General features: G+C 35.5%; 1 protein-coding gene across 1 annotated transcript in view; it reads right to left on the minus strand.

Moving 5' to 3' along the window:
- The window catches only part of LOC142353346 (metabotropic glutamate receptor 3-like), an 83,649-nt gene that overhangs the window by 43,173 nt on the left and 22,966 nt on the right, over positions 1-17,510 (minus strand). The window contains exons 3-4 of the mRNA XM_075405578.1: positions 16,735-16,897; positions 10,363-10,899 (exon numbers count right to left, since the gene is read on the minus strand). Coding sequence (XP_075261693.1) covers positions 10,363-10,899; positions 16,735-16,897 — 700 coding nt within the window. The remainder of the gene's footprint in view (positions 1-10,362; positions 10,900-16,734; positions 16,898-17,510) is intronic.

Consider the following 17,510-nt stretch of genomic DNA (forward strand, 5'->3'; position numbering starts at 1 on the left):
AGTTATTATCAGCAAATATGAAAGAAACGCTGAGCATATCAGTCTTAACCAGAACCCGATAAGGCTTCAGTAAATTGTCATACTTCCGAAAAGACTCTACTATGGCTAGAGCTTCTTTCTCCACGGACGAGTAGACCTTTTGGACTTGGATGAGATTCGAGTGATAGCTTGTGTGATAGCGCATCCGACACCCGACGTTGATGCATCAGTTTCCATGATGTGAGGTTTTTTTGTCGGGCACTGGCAATGACAGTGACGAAATTATTATCTCCTGTTTCAGCTCCTTGATTCTGGTAACAACCGACAGTGGTAGTGGAAACGCAAACTGACGTGACGCAGACACTAAGGGCTGTATTTTATCCGAATATTGATGAATATATTTTGAATAATCCGCGAAAAAGCCAATCAACCGCTTTAAAGCTTTTTGTTCTTCCGGAATCGGTTAATTTTAAAAAGTTTGAAATCGATATCGATTGGGGTCAGGCCGTTTGCTCCGCGCCGAGATAATATGCCCCAGCATGGCAACAGTGCGAATTCCAAAGGAGCACTTTTTGTAGTTCAGTGTTAATCGGTCGGCTTTGACCACATCCAGAAACTTCTTCAGATTTCTTTCATGCTCATCGTTCGTACGAAATCCAACAATGACGTCGTCCGGAATCGGGTGAGCTTCAGTAAGGTTATGCTTCTCAACAAAGTCATCCATTGTGCGCTGAAAGCAGGGTACTGCGTTGGTCAAACCAAAGGGCAATCTTGTAAACCGGTACAACTTGCCGTTTACTTCAAAGGCTGTATAATTTCTGTCACCTTCCGTCAGCGGAACCTGATGGTATGCTGCCTTGAGGTCAATTTTTGAAAAATAATGGTAATTTGTGGCCTTGTCCAATAAAACAATTTCGGGGAATGTATAAGCATCCACATCCGTGCATCTATTGACTGCTTCTTAATAGTCTATCACCATGCAATCTTTATGCCCGTGATGCACAAATGCTTGCGCTCTCCAGAGCGATGTGGAAGGCTCGATTATTCCCTCTTTTAAAATTCGCACAACTTCAGTCTTCATGAACTCCTGATCTGCGGGTTTGCACCATCTGGACTAGTTAGTGATAGGCCTCGCTGAATAGACAGAATCATCGAAAATAACTGGTGGCTCAATATTCATTTTGGGAAACGAACATGCGGGTTCTGACAAAGTTGCCGCTAGGATACTTAAATCAACTGGATCTTCCTTACCCCAAATAGAAGGGAAGCCGTGCTATGTTGGGATAACACATCTAAACCAATGAGACAGATCACAAATGAGAGATTTTACCACGGCAAGTTTAACTGCGTAAAACTTGTTTTGGATTGTCAAAAGTGTATCACAAGAACCAACATTTTCGAGTTTATCTCTGTTAGCCAAGCGAGAACTTCTCTTCGACTTTCTAACATCCAGACCTTTTGAATCACAACAACTTTAAGTAATAAATGATATTGATGACACGGAAAGGATGAGTGCCTTAACCTCAACGCATTTTTCACCATGACCGATCTGTTCAAAAATTCCAGACTGTCCGTGGGTATTCGTGGCACACGTCAGGATTGCGGACGAAAATGCTACATCGTCTGGAATTTCTTCTGGTTGGATTGCGGCCGGTGCCGATCTGCAGACCACAGCCCAGTTGCCGGTCTCGTTGCATTTTAGACAGAATTTATTTTTAGCGGGACATTTGAACCGCGGATGTGCCTTTTGCCCACAGAACGAGCACTTAGTTTGGGAAAACTCCTTGTTTTTTCCACGTTGTCCTCTGTCTCGTTTGTCATAAACTGCAGCAATACTACTTGTCGGGGAATCCGAGGTGCTCGATCCTGAAGCAAAAAAGGAACGAGGGAAGTCGGTAGACATTTCAATTGCGATAGCCAAGCTTTTGCATTTGTCAACTGACGCTTCCGCATTGGTTAGCTCCAGTAACTTCGCCCTGATAATATCGCTTCGTAGACGTGATACCAAGCTGTCACGTAATAGTATGTTCTTGTGGATCGTAAGGTCGCTACATTCGCATTTTTCAACCAGTTATCGCAATCTCTTGAAGAAATCTTATACAGATTTATCATCTCGTTGCTTACACGACAGTACCTGATGTCGTGCATACATAACCCAAGTAGGTTTCTGGAATTGTCTATCAAGTATTGCCAAACCATTCATAAATGATGTCGCTCCATCTAGTACAGAGAATAATTCAGGCCCCGCCGTAGGAACGTCAATTGATGCGCGTATTCTGTAATCTTGTTGATGACAGGTCCGTCAGTGAAACATTTCTTCCACCATGACCATTGTTCAGATTTAGGGTTGGTGGGCAGTTCCGGCGGCCAGATATTCATAGTTGTAAATTATAGTATACTCTCAGGAATTATAGTAAATTATAGTAATTACTCTCAGGAAAACACATTAGCGTCAAAGCTTTACTCAGACAACAATTTGAAAACATACAATGAATGAATCAAACTGAAGACACAAATTTAAATGTTTATATATAACCGAAATCACACAACATTTAGCAACACGGCAGTTTCTGCGACAGATGCTTGCGCTTCGTAGGTGTGCGAAATTTATCTTCGTTCAAATGTATGTTAGTGCGTCCGAGTTGCTTTATAGTGTGTGTTGCAGAGGAGGCCCCTGAGCCTGCCACGCAAGACAACGAGAGCGGAACAAAACTACTGTTTTCAATTTCTAAAATTCGTTTTTCATATATTTTTAAATGCCTTGTGATATTAGATATCTTTTGGGCATGACCTGGCCAGCGGATTAAAAATATTCACGTGGAAGAAAGTTCTGCTGGACCCAGAAAAGCCGTTTCCCTTGCTGTCAGACCGAGCGTTGTTATCTGTGAGCTGCATATGCGTATAACACCCTTGAACAAAGGATAATAAGCGTTAGTGTGAAGTTTCTCTACAAAGACAGTCGAAATGTGTAATTTTAGATCAATATTGTACCGAATGCACAAACCGTACCCGAAACCTGATTTTGTCAACCTAAAACTGATGCCAACAAGCTCACGTTTGTCTTCGGGTCTTTTTTGATTGTGCCGCCCCATCCTAGTGAGCAAGTTTTTGTTTGCACACCTCAGAAGAACATAACATATTTTGACATAATGATTTACTGTGTAATGACGTTCTGGGTTGCACAAACGGAAAAAGTATGAATATCTTATTTTGCAAGCATTCATCTTTTCAAATTGAGTGTAGCGTTCACCTTGCATAATCCTACCCTGCATGAGAAGTTTATTTTTGAGAGTTTCATTTCCAAGAGGCTCGACAGCGGCCGGTTAGGCAGCGTAATCAGTGTCGTATTCCGTTGGCACCCTGATTTTGGGTCCACCCTCCCGGGTCGGTAGTTAATACAACTAGCGTGCTTTGCCACCGAAGGTTGAGCCGAAGATCAATAGCAACAAAACTTTTGGTACGTTTTTTGCTACTCCCGAGAAAACCATCTGAGCGTTAGGAGTTTTTCGAGCATTGAAGGCAAAATTTTGCTGAACTCGACTCGTAAAACACTACCAGGCTAGTTGAGGAGTTGTTTTTGCAACTTTTGCGAGGTTCCGAATTAGAACAGGAACTTTTTGATGTCGGTGCTAGCAAGCTTTCACGCAAAACCTCACTGCCACGGACTGATACCAAAACACGGCAGTTGTTCAGTTGTTAACATTAGAAGCATCAATTCCTCTGAGAAAATCAAGAACTCTTGATTTTGTGCTCTCCTTTGCAACAAATTCGCATCCTGGAGCCTTGACTGAGTACCCAAAACGCTCAACGTAATAAAAAAGTTCTTGAAGGGCCTCAGCAGGTTTTCTCAGCTTTCTACCACACCGCTGTTGTCCGCATACCGTTTTTGTGTTATGCTCCAATTTTGCAAGATGTTAGTCAATAAGATTATGGTTATCTTGTACTATATCATGGCAATAGGATCTCCCTGGATGGTGCCTTCTTGGGATTGCGATTGAGTGCCAACTACAAACAGGTCGGATGGGACGACGTATGGATTCTAAGCATTGCAGATGAAAACATGTTGAATTTTGTTTCTGTTCTTAAATGCTAGTGATTGAGTCTATTGTAATCATTTTTGGTGTCCATTAGAAGCACTGCTTTGTTTTTGAATGTACAATATTTAGACCCCACTAACTCTACGGCATAGTCTCCGGCAGTTTTGTCCGAGACAGAGATTAATTTTGCCTCGGAACTTACCTCGGATCTATTATGCTTAAGTGACGCATTTTTACGTCCCCCCTGCGCACCTGCTCATTTCACATAGTAACATGCAATAACCACTTTGAAAATCAACATGCATTGAGAAATCAAAGAGATCCAGACCAAGCACTATTTTGGATGATAAATGTAAAATTTTAGCACCGAAGACCCACATAAAGAGTTTTCTTTGAGCGGTTCATTGATATAAAACCTAAAGTTCGGTTATATCAAAGCCAATTTTTTACAAAGAGATATCATATCATTAAAAATCCGATATTGGTTAAAAAGCTGCTCGTTCATGCCGACGTTTCATCTCAAAACGTTTTTAAATCAGAACTCGATTAGGCAAAAGTTGACCACCCTAGCTTGTACAACGTTTTTTATTGAAATCCAGTTAAAAAAATGTGAGAAATGAAACCACGACGAGCTGGTACCAAAATTAGATAAAAAACTGGCCTCTAGTAGAACAAAAATGAACATATTTTTGTAACCCATAGGGGATGGCTGCCTAAACATCCTTAAACCTGGTGGTCGCTATAAGGAGTATGATCAGAAAATCTTTATTTTTTTATCTCCTCCCTGCTCGAAGCAAAAATAGAGCAAATTTTATTCGTTTCCAAAAACATTAGAATGAAGAGCTCGAGAACTGTGGGAATTCAGGTTCAAAAATTGTCCTCACAGCAGCGAGACCTTGCTCCGAAAATGTTGTGAAGTCTCACATATCACGAGTTTATTGGGAAAAAAACCATTTTGTGAGAAGAAAGCAACGTTTTATCCACTTGTTATCGCCTGCACTGACGGAACTGGCATATAAGCTTTAAAGTTGCTGAAAAACTGGCCTGTAAGCCCTCTGTGCAAGGAGAAGACAGCTACGCTTTGTCATATCTAGTGACAAAAACTAACAAAAATTTTAATAAGGAGCTCCATCTTCTTCATTCGGGGCTCTAAGCCAGTTAGGCTACGCGAATTCGGTTACCTCAATTGAATGTTTCAATTGGAGCTGTTTTTGAGTAAGGAGAGCTGTTAGTTTGACTCATCTACTTTTTCCTTTAGTTGTTGTTTTTGAAGATTTGTTCCCCTTTGTTCTACAGTTTTCTCAGCCAAATTTTATGTGAAATATTTTTTGATAATTTTCAATAAGAAGAATTGCTTTAAAAAGACGCAGTGCTGTTGGCGCCCGGGACATTCCAAAATTCACCCAGCGTTGGGGAGGTTTAAATCTTAATTAGTTTTTTTAAAGAGACATTAATAAAACATAAACCGGCAAACTATGGTCAAATAACTCTCGAGTGAAAAAAGGTTAAAATTTACACAGAGTGAGTTTTAGTCGAGATAATTTTAGGGCGCGAGACAGCTCTGATCAAAGTGTGAAGGGAACCGGCGACCTCTGGAGTACAGATAGAATCATTAACTAATTGGCCATCGGAGTCTTCGAAATCTTAAAAATAATTACCACTCAAAATATTGCTCATGAATAATAGTGTCCTAGAGTCTTCTGATTCCAATTTATTGCCATCAGTTATCCACTGACGACGCAAACATTTCTGACGATGCAATGGGCTGCAAAACTACTCAAGTTTTTAAAATGATAGGAAATTAAAATTGGTTTTTCAACTCTAAGCAAATATTGTTTCTACATAGATGGAACATCAGCCGAATATTTCAGGGCCAAATAAAGTGATTTTGATTATGTGTCACTGAAAAAAGCCCTATGTAGCATGAAATTATTACTCACAGAACAGATTTGTGTAATGAAAAAAATTGGGACGAGCAGAAGAACCATAGATATTGGAGTTTTGAAGAAACACATTGAGCCTATAACTCATGAGTGCGCTACATATACTTTGAACACATTGTCCTTAAAATTTTTAAAACCTTTTTTAATGTGGACCACTATTGAGTGTTTAGCGACCACTGGCGTAAAAATGCAATTAAAACAACTCAGGTAGAGTCATTACCATTTTATTTTTTTTTAAAATGACAAAAACAAAGAGAAAACGGTACAAACCTCACAAAACAGTAACGACAGTAACTTGTTAGATTCTCTTTTATTCTCCAGCTCTGAAATTTTTTGCGCAAAACAAACTCTCAAGCTAATGAAAATACGAAGTGGAGTTGTCAGTCACTTAAAATGAGGGTTGCAAACAATTTTTATGCGACCTGAATTTGGGTGGCCTTGTTTTTTTATTTTTATGTAACATTTTTGGTTCTAAACACTGAAAAAAGCCCAATGTAGAATGAAATTATTATTCACGGAACAGATTTGTGTTCTAAAGAAGACTGGGACGAGAAAAATTTTCTATAATTTCTATAAAAATTGCAAATTTTCCTCATACATTCTTTCACATGTGAAATCAAACGAGACGCATTTTTTACACAAAAAATTGTGTGGCTTTTCATCACACGAGAAAAAATCATGTGATTTCACACGAGAGAGTGTTAGAGTGTACTACACAAAAAAGACCTAGTGAACCATGTGGTTTAAAAGTTAAGTTGTTGTAAATGTGATTCCACATATGTTGGACAAACTTGACATTTGAAAAAGAGTTTTTCAGGAAACCATAGGAAATAATTACCAGTGGAACAACTTTTGACTAAGTGCGGTCAGTCCTCAAAAGCATTTGAAAGCAAACTTGTCGACCAAAGTTCTGCGGCACAAAAACTGTGTTCTTCTGAAGCGCTGCACATACGTCTGCGCAAAGGGAACTTTTTCAATTCAAACAAAAACAGTGAAAAGTTTAAATATCAAGGAAGAAAACTGGTGGGGTGTTCAAACCTACAGTCAGCGCACCTTGGTCAATTGGTCTCGAAATCAGCCTCAAAATCGCGCAGAAAACACGGATGGAATTGAAATTTTTAGTAACCGCAATTTTTTTGTGTTTTTTGTCCCACTTTGCTACCACAAAAATTTAGGTCTTCTGCGTTGCTTAGTTTCTCTGGAAATACCAAAATCTCCTTTTTTGAATCAACTTCAAGTGATTAAAATTAGCCTAAATTACTCTCTGACTCTACAAAAACTTCGGAAAAAAAGCTTGCGCCTTTCTGCTTCGAAGTCATTGAGTGACTCGACCGACTAAGATTTATGTTCTAACATAAGCTAATTGTTGATCTTACTAAATAAATAAACTCATTCAACGTCCAATATAACTAATGTCAAGACAATCAAAATTGCATGCTTTCTTCAATCTCAGTACTACTGATTTTCTGATTTGATAACAAAATTGAACATGTTTAGTATCTGTAATTGATACGTGCAAACCAAAGTCAAACTCGAATCGCTTAGATTATAACGAATCAGTAAAGCAGCCAATGTTTGACCTACGATGCCCATTACCCTTTTGCATCAGAACCTTTCCAATTGATTCACGATATATTCATTCGCTCTCACAAAACATTCAACAAATGTTCTATATGATTGTCATGGAAAACTGTTCACATTCTGTCCATTTTCTTACATACAAAAAAAGAAATGTGCATTGTTGACTTGAAGGACCACGGGACTAGTAATAAAAACAGACCTTCAAAAAACTACCAAAATTATTTCAAATTCTCAATTGATTGTCTGACTTACAAAATCTTAATAAATTGACATACAGTGCGTTTTGAAGCGCAATTACTCAGCACTAAATTACTTGTTACCCTGTCTGGTCTCTGTTAAAGAGCGCAGTGGTTTTACAAGCTAAACTAGAATAATATGGGGAGCATTACCTTTGATATTTTCAATTTTTCCCTCTGAGGAACAATGTTCCTAAGGAAGAGATTCTTTTTAAAAAATACAGAGTCGCTTTCTGATAGTGTCTGGAACGTAGCCGATTACTTATCCAATCTTGGCGTTTATGAAGCCTTTTTGGATCATTGTTTGGCTTATTTCGTTATGTGCGTCTAATATCAATAATATGTCCTAAGGGTTACTTTTTTATGAAAATTGGAGGCTTTTAAATAAAGTTAAATGATACAACAGTGAGGCTATATATAGGTAAAATATACTCTGGGGTTGCAATCCTCCAATTGCAGTTCTACTCGAATATCATTTGAAATTACTGGGTATCCAATCTGTTAAACCTTCTTAAACCTCTATAGACAGCCATCGGCCGCCAAAAATCAGGTAAAAGTTTTGGGATAAATGTTGGTCATCTTATTTCTCACCTTAGCCCATCTCGAAGCTTCCATTTTTCTCACAGCACCTGCTACAAAACCAGTAAAAAATCAGTTGCTCATAAAACTTAAAATATACACTTCAGAGGAAGCGCACTACACTAGAGTCAATAAATTCTACTTCCAAAAACTATCTATTATAAAGAAAATATCGCAGCTTGCAAAACGTCTCCCCTGTGTCAGTTCTAATTGCGTAATATGGGTTGGAAGGGACAGGAAGCTCGAATCCCGTTACACGTATGATCAAAAAATTTTCTAGTCATACATGATGTAAAAGCAGCTACAAAAGTTTTTCTGTCTCTAGTCCAACTAGATCTGATTACAATACAGAATTACAATAAAACGGAGATGCAACAACCTTATAATCTGACTCCACCGCAACAAAATCATTTCCGAAAGAAATCGGATGTAACACGTATCTACAGAGAACTTGTTAGACTGTTCTCATTAAATTTTTTTTTGCTCTCATTTTTTACATTTCTTTGGATTCAATTTGTTGAAAAACGCTAAAAATCTGCATCAGCAAACAAAATTTAGGAACTTTTAATTTTTTGAAGCAAAACCTATTTTCTGTACGCTTTATAACTTTCTAAACTACTTTTTTCCTCACTCCGGTCATTAGTTCAAATGTTCATTTTTGATTTTTTCAGACATTGATTGGAGCCAATAAAACACTCTGAAAACACTCTTGATTGGCCATTTATTGGAACAATATTGACATTTATAGTGTAGAAACGAAACAGTTTTTGACAATATTTTTTGGACTCCGAGATTTGAACTGCTTATGATAGTGGATTAAGTAGTGACTGTCAGCAACCTTTATCACACAAGATTTAGTTCTTCAGAATGACTAAACCATTCGAACTGTTCGAAAAACACTCAAGCGACTAAAAAAAGGTTGTTTTGAAGCTAAAAATCATCATAAGCTTCAAAACCAATTTCGAGACAAATTGGTCGAGGGTTATAGTGAATGGTTATAGGTACTCAAGTGAGTCACGATTATTCTGAGGTGATTGACACAATGTTGTCCAATTTTTCTCAAATTCAGTGTTTCAAATACTATTTGCAGAGTTTTGATCTATTCACACTCTGATTTCTTTAGAAATGCTGCTGAAATTAACACATTTTTGTCAATGGTTCATAGTTACTTGAGGTTACGATGCAATCCTGGACAAAAAATTTGTGCTGAATAATGTTCAATGATTACAGGGTGACTTGTAGAACTCGCAACGGCTGTTTTCATATTTCTTGGCTACGTGTTTAATTATCAAGATAAAATACAAAAATACAATATTTTGTTATATTATTGAAAATTTGACAGCAAAATTTTCTTTTTTTTTATCACAGGTAGTGCCTGTATAGAGCATATACTATTATCAATAAGCAACTTTTATTTTGATTTTTGTTAAGAATTTGCAAAGTATGTTTAAGTTTGCAAAAGTGACTAGAAGAGCTGATATAGCAATTGTTCATACTGATTTACACTGTTAACACGCTGTTCATGACTTAAGTTCAAAAAATTGCGTCGAAAATGCTTCTTTGCATTTATGTCCCATCTCGTGTAATTTTGTCGATGGGGGACCATAGTCTCCGGCACATAACTCTAAGCCAAATTCAGTACTGAGTCAGAGTCTAATTCAGGTCACATTTTGCACTGAATTTGTCTGATTATGAGCAAATTCAATGGTTCATTCTAATTATCTTCTGATTCAGAAGAATACAGAAAATATTCTCTGAATTTTGCTCTGATTCAGGAAAAATCAAAAATCACTCCACAGTTGGTTCTGAAATCCTTCTGAATCAGTACTAAAAATTGAAATCATTTTTGTTATTCTGAGTTAATTATGCGGCCGTTTATTGGTTATTTTTTAAGCTTGCGGCGAAAAACCATGATCTGAATATCAACAAAAGAGTGACAAATTTTTCGGGCTTCAAATCAGTATTTCGCTTTTTTAAATCCTTGAAATGCTGGAAGCTATAACTTACCGTCAATTCCATAAAATGAAACGTTGAGTAGATTTGAGTGGAAACGACCGTTGTCAATTGCGTCATAAAATTTCGGGCAAATCTCGCTAGTTGAACCCCCACACGCCTGAGTCAAAGTCTCACTTAGGGCATAGAAAACTGCTTCAACAGCTATTATTACAAACGGAACTTTGTCGTCCTGAACAAACGAACCGTCCACCAAATTTTGCACCCGACTGCAGTTCGAAACTGACTCGGACGCGCTGCGATTTATGGACTCCATCAGGTTTTGGTTCGTCAACGGGGGTTCGCATTTAAAATGCTGATTCCAGTATTCGAGTAGCCAAGGATTTGGATCGTTAACTGCCGGTCGCCGGTATTCAAGATAATCGGTAAATTCGCGACTTTCGTCGGCTTTGAGGGTTATTGTAATAGCACCCACGGCTATTTTGGACATTGCTGATTTCTGCTTGCCCCAGGCGTCCGGACCAACCCACACTATTGGACGTTTGAGGTGTATCTTGGCTTCGTCCAGAATGTGGTTTGTATCCTCAAGGCCTGAAAAAAATTTTGCATGCACACTAAAAAAGTTAAGGTTAACTTAGACTAATTTTAAGCTAAATTTCTGGCTTGGTTAAAGCAAAGTTAACGAAATGTTAAAGGTAATGTTCAGGTATTTAATAAAGGTAATTTGAAGGCAAGTTAGAGTAAAATTAAAAATTTTTTTAAGGTAGTGAGGCCTTAACTTTTCAGGTAAAGTTCAGGTAAAGTTTAGGTTAGTTAAAGTGAGTTAAGGAAAGGCAAATCTACCTTAACAGTTAAGGTGAGTTAGGATGTTTTTTAAGGTAAAATTTCCCTAACTCTATTTTGTGTGTGATTGTATGCAAAACAGTTCTTGAAAACATTGTCTAGGTAGATTCGATTGCCTAGATCCGATTCTTAAGATAATGTCAAGGTTTGAAATTGGGTGAATAATTACAATATTCGACTGATTGTAACTGAAAGTTGAGATGTGAAACCAAAAACTGAAGCCAAAAACGGTGCATCTCTTCTCGCTTGAGAAGTTCAAAAAATATCAAGATCTTTATCAAAAAATTTTTCTTAACATATTTCTGCAAAAACTTTTCTGTAGCTTGTTACAGAAAAGGGCTATTTCAAATGTTCATTAAATAAAACGCAAATCTCTCAACTACTTAAAAAAAGGAAAATTGGAGATCAAAATTACGAGCATTGAACTCATTTGATAACCAGGCCTCGGTAACTTCAATCTAAACTGGACATAAATCGACAGTGTGTGCAGTTGTTCTCAAATTTTGACTAAATTTTTATCATTTTATCATTGAAAAATTTTGATAAATAGACAGCTTAAATTATACTGCATTATTCAAAAAAGACAATTATTAAAATCTTCAAAATTTTAGTATTACAAAAGCCGGAAAAACAATCATTCCCTTTTTGCTTTCATCAAAACTTAAGCTTGTAACTGAGAATGAAGCTTTCTTATTTTCTAAAAGTGTGCCAGTGAATTAAGGAAAAAAATCAAATGAATTAATTTCGATCTGAAAGTTCAAAAAAAACTATGAAAACAAAAACTTGCGCAAAAATTGCTCGAAATCATTTCATCTCGTTGGAATCCTAGATGAAATTTTTAAGGATTTAGTCGCCTTAAAAAATTGTGGAAAGTGCATATTACGGACCGATATCGGCATAACTATTATCCAAAAAAAACATTAAGAAAGCAGGGAATCGATTAAATAAATCAACAGAAAAAAAACACTTTCCTTGAAGCTGAGAAGAAAAACCTGACATTAAACTTTTATCCATCTTTTTGAAGGATCTCCAAACTCTCATGATCTTCTGCAATTTGGGCGAATTTAAAAAAATCGTTGCAGAAATACAAAAAAATTGATTGTTCAACTGGTTTTTATTCAACTATTTATGTTGAAAAACTATGAAACAACAAAACTGGCGGTTTTTACGGTTGTCGAAATACGTGGAAACTGAATTAAATCTATTATGTTGGTTCAATTGGTTAAAAAGTTGTTTCAGCTAGAGATGCCTTGAAATCCCAAAAACACGACCCTAATTGTACAGTTTCCTTTTTGTATAATTTGTATAGTATACTTTAATTATTATGAAGTAATAAAACACAGAGGAATGTAGGAACGTATAAATATGATCAAACAAAATAAAAACAAACGTGTTAACTTAATTAGCAAGATTTATCTTCCGTTGATTATCAGGTTTTTGTTCTGTGGACAATAGAAACATTGATCGTCAGTTGAATAAAAGTGGGATTAAGTGAGGCCCTACGACTTTGACCATAAAAAACAACTAAAACAACAATCTGATATAAAAAAATAAGAACCTTTGATTGAAATTGTCTTGAAGTTCTTTTCATGTACCTTTCCTTTTACATGTGAACTCGAGTTTCACTCATGATAACGTTTTTTGTTAAAAATGTGTTTTGATTTAATAGTATGTGGTGTTTTATATAGATGAAACGGAAATATAGAAAGAAAATTATTTTATAACACGCGCACACAAAAAAATTAAGAAATTCAAAAAATTTATTTTTAGAAAATTTATACTTTTATATTGTTTTGTTTTTCAAACGCTGCAAACTGATTATAACAGGGTAAGTATTTAAAAAAGTTCAAACACGCTGTAGGCCGAGTGTTTTGCAAAAGAACTCGGAGGTTCCTTGAAATTGAATTTGATACTTAGTTTGTATTGAGTTTGTGATTTTCTCTTAGAGATTTGTAGGATATTTTTTAAAGTGACCGGTTTCAAATGAAGAAAAATGGATATGTTTTTTAACTTTGACGCTAGTGACATGAACGTCGTGATATCAGAGTTCTCCGTTGAAATTTAAAAAATGTCTTCGGTTTTTCTTAGATAATCAAATTCAAAACGGAAATCTCTTCCGGCAAGTTTAGAAAACTTTTTGAATGAAAATTTTAAGAAAATTTTCAAAGTGACTTGAAACGGTGGCAGGACAATTTACGCAATGCCCTTATACCCAATGCCAATATACCCAATGCCAATATACCCAATGCCATTATACCTTATGTACTTTGATATTTTTGTTCAATAATTAGCAGTCGCTATTACTCGTATATTTTCACATACTTAATGACCGGTGGGACTTGATATGAAACTTTCACATCTGAACATGGGATTAAGTTATCCGCTTGTTAAATCATGTTAACAATCGGTTAACGTTGTAACAGCTATTTTCTGCTAATTAAAACTCGGATTATGGAACGTGATTGGGTATAAATGTGATTGGGTATAATGGCATTGGGTATAATGGCATTGGGTATTTTGGCACTGGGCATAATGGCATGGGTTATTATGGCCTTGGGTAAATTGTCACGTAACCTTTGAAGGTTACAAAACAATTTGCCCAATATAAGGACATTCTGTAAGTATATCGTCTTCTTGTTTTCTCTGATTGATTTTGTGGTTTTCTAATTTTTCTTTCCATCTCAGTATCTTTCAGAGCAAATAATTTTGTAAAATGGCCATCGTGTTAGAGGTAATTGTGATAAAATGGATATATGAGAAATTTTTGTTAACATCGACAGCTTAACATTGCTACATTCAGTGTACTTACATTAAGGTCAAAAACCTCAGAATTAATTTCAAAAAAATATTTGATCTATACGCCAAATCATATATCATAAATTTGAAGTAAAGAATGTTAAGGGTAATCAAGATCCTATGTATTAATGTTCTGAATCAGTTTCGCTAAAAAATGGAGCAAATTTTCTCAAAATGATCAATTTTAGGGTGGGTTCTAGATTATAACTTGACCAAGTAAAGTTAATCAGGAAAATAGAGAATTTTACCTATAAGAGAGGAACTTTATAACTGACTTGTCAAAAATTATTGATTCTGAATTGAAATATCAATTTTAATTTTTGTCAAAGAATCAGTATCATTGATTCGAAACCATTGCATTTATTAACGGTTGATTGATCTTAGAAAATTTATACTTTTATATTGTTTTGTTTTCAAAACGCTGCAAACTGATTATAACAGGGTAAGTATTTAAAAAAGTTCAAACACGCTGTAGGCCGAGTGTTTTGCAAAAGAACTCGGAGGTTCCTTGAAATTGAATTTGATACTTAGTTTGTATTGAGTTTGTGATTTTCTCTTAGAGATTTGTAGGATATTTTTTAAATTGACTGGTTTCAAAAGAAGAAAAATGGATATGTTTTTTAACTTTGACGCTAGTGACATGAACGTCGTGATATCAGAGTTCTCCGTTGAAATTTAAAAAAAGTCTTCGGTTTTTATTAGATAATCAAATTCAAAACGGACATCTCTTCCGGCAAGTTTAGAAAACTTTTTGAATGAAAATTTTAAGAAAATTTTCAAAGTGACTTGAAACGGTGTCAGGACAATTTACGCAATGCCCTTATACCCAATGCCAATATACCCAATGCCAATATACCCAATGCCATTATACCTTATGTACTTTGATATTTTTGTTCAATAATTAGCAGTCGCTATTACTCGTATATTTTCACATACTTAATGACCGGTGGGACTTGATATGAAACTTTCACATCTGAACATGGGATTAAGTTATCCGCTTGTTAAATCATGTTAACAATCGGTTAACGTTGTAACAGCTATTTTCTGCTAATTAAAACTCGGATTATGGAACGTGATTGGGTATAAATGTGATTGGGTATAATGGCATTGGGTATAATGGCATTGCGTATTTTGGCACTGGGCATAATGGCATGGGTTATTATGGCCTTGGGTAAATTGTCACGTAACCTTTGAAGGTTACAAAACAATTTGCCCAATATAAGGACATTCTGTAAGTATATCGTCTTCTTGTTTTCTCTGATTGGTTTTGTGGTTTTCTAATTTTTCTTTCCAACTCAGTATCTTTCAGAGCAAATAATTTTCACGTCGTGATATCAGAGTTCTCTGTTGAAATTTAAAAAAGGTTTTTGGTTTTTCTTAGATAATCAAATTCAAAACGGACATCTCTTCCGGCAAGTTTAGAAAACTTTTTGAATGAAAATTTTAAGAAAATTTTCAAAGTGACTTGAAACGGTGTCAGGACAATTTACGCAATGCCCTTATACCCAATGCCAATATACCCAATGCCATTATACCTTATGTACTTTGATATTTTTGTTCAATAATTAGCAGTCGCTATTACTCGTATATTTTCACATACTTAATGACCGGTGGGACTTGATATGAAACTTTCACATCTGAACATGGGATTAAGTTATCCGCTTGTTAAATCATGTTATCAATCGGTTAACGTTGTAACAGCTATTTTCTGCTAATTAAAACTCGGATTATGGAACGTGATTGGGTATAAATGTGATTGGGTATAATGGCATTGGGTATAATGGCATTGGGTATTTTGGCACTGGGCATAATGGCATGGGTTATTATGGCCTTGGGTAAATTGTCACGTAACCTTTGAAGGTTACAAAACAATTTGCCCAATATAAGGACATTCTGTAAGTATATCGTCTTCTTGTTTTCTCTGATTGATTTTGTGGTTTTCTAATTTTTCTTTCCATCTCAGTATCTTTCAGAGCAAATAATTTTGTAAAGTGGCCATCGTGTTAGAGGTAATTGTGATAAAATGGATATATGAGAAATTTTTGTTAACATTGACAGCTTAACATTGCTACATTCAGTGTACTTACATTAAGGTCAAAAACCTCAGAATTAATTTCAAAAAAATATTTGCTCTATACGCCAAATCATATATCATAAATTTGAAGTAAAGAATGTTAAGGGTAATCAGGATCCTATGTATTAATGTTCTGAATTAGTTTCGCTAAAAAATGGAGCAAATTTTCTCAAAATGATCAATTTTAAGGGTGGGTTCTAGATTATAACTTGACCAAGTAAAGTTAATCAGGAAAATAGAGAATTTTACCTATAAGAGAGAATTTTACCTCAAAATGATCAATTTTAAGGGTGGGTTCTAGATTATAACTTGACCAAGTAAAGTTAATCAGGAAAATAGAGAATTTTACCTATTAGAGAGGAACTTTATAACTGACTTGTCAAAAATTATTGATTCTGAATTGAAATATCAATTTTAAATTTTGTCAAAGAATCAGTATCATTGATTCGAAACCATTGCATTTATTAACGGTTGATAGATCTGTTTCAGATCTCTGATGTTAAAGAATTATCATATTTTAAATGATCAAAATTAATCCGAAGGTTAGTTAGAGTTAAAGAAGAAATCCTAAATTTAATCAGAGTGAAATCACAGATCAATTTAACTTAAATTTTCCAAAAAAAAATGTTGATTAAACCAACATTATCGACAGCGATATTTCTTACTTTTTATAACGAAAAATAAAACTAGGAACAAGAGAATAAACTCATTACCTGTGAAAACTACGATGACATTGACTCTTGTGTCTGAGTTGACCTTTTCGAAGAACTGTTTGAGAGATTCTCTCGGCTTAATCTGGATGTCCTCTGAGATACAGATATTCTTCAACTCCGCCTGCTCCCGAAACATCTGAATTCCCTTTTCCCCGTAGGTGCCCTGGATAACATGGTCAAAAGGTACGGGTCTTTCCCATTATAGCCCCAAAACCCCGCAAAAATCTAGCCACCCCATTATGATATAATTAGCATGATGGGGGTATAATGGGAAAGACCCTAAGGTACAAGTAATCGATATTTCATATTTGCCAACCATTTCTAAATGATCGAATGATTTGACGTATCTGTTCTGTTTTGGACCCCTAGTGCCGTTCATGACACAAGTTACAATTTACGTTTTTTTTAAACAAGTAAATTAAAATTATAACCAGGTGGTTATAAATATACTTGCAACAAAAACAATATAATTTTTCAAATCATTTAAGTATAAATTTAAAAACATCAATTTTGTTAAAAAATCACACTCATAAAATTTTTCGGATCGTTTTCTTCCTAAAAATAAGAATAGCTTCGAAAGCTCCCACGTTACTATTCAAAGGAATTTTTCCACGCTGTGAGACTAAAAAAGTTTTCAACGTTTTCTTAAACATTTTTCATTATTTTTCTTATTTCATTCATTATAGCACGTCTTATTATATAGCAGGTTATATTGTTAAAAATAGCACCGCGTTGGTTGGTGTAAAAGTTGTTCACCCACTTAGTTTTGTAATAAA

Source organism: Convolutriloba macropyga, chromosome 14 (genome assembly GCF_964194025.1).
Source record: "Convolutriloba macropyga chromosome 14, txConMacr16.3, whole genome shotgun sequence".
NCBI lineage: Eukaryota > Metazoa > Xenacoelomorpha > Acoela > Convolutidae > Convolutriloba > Convolutriloba macropyga.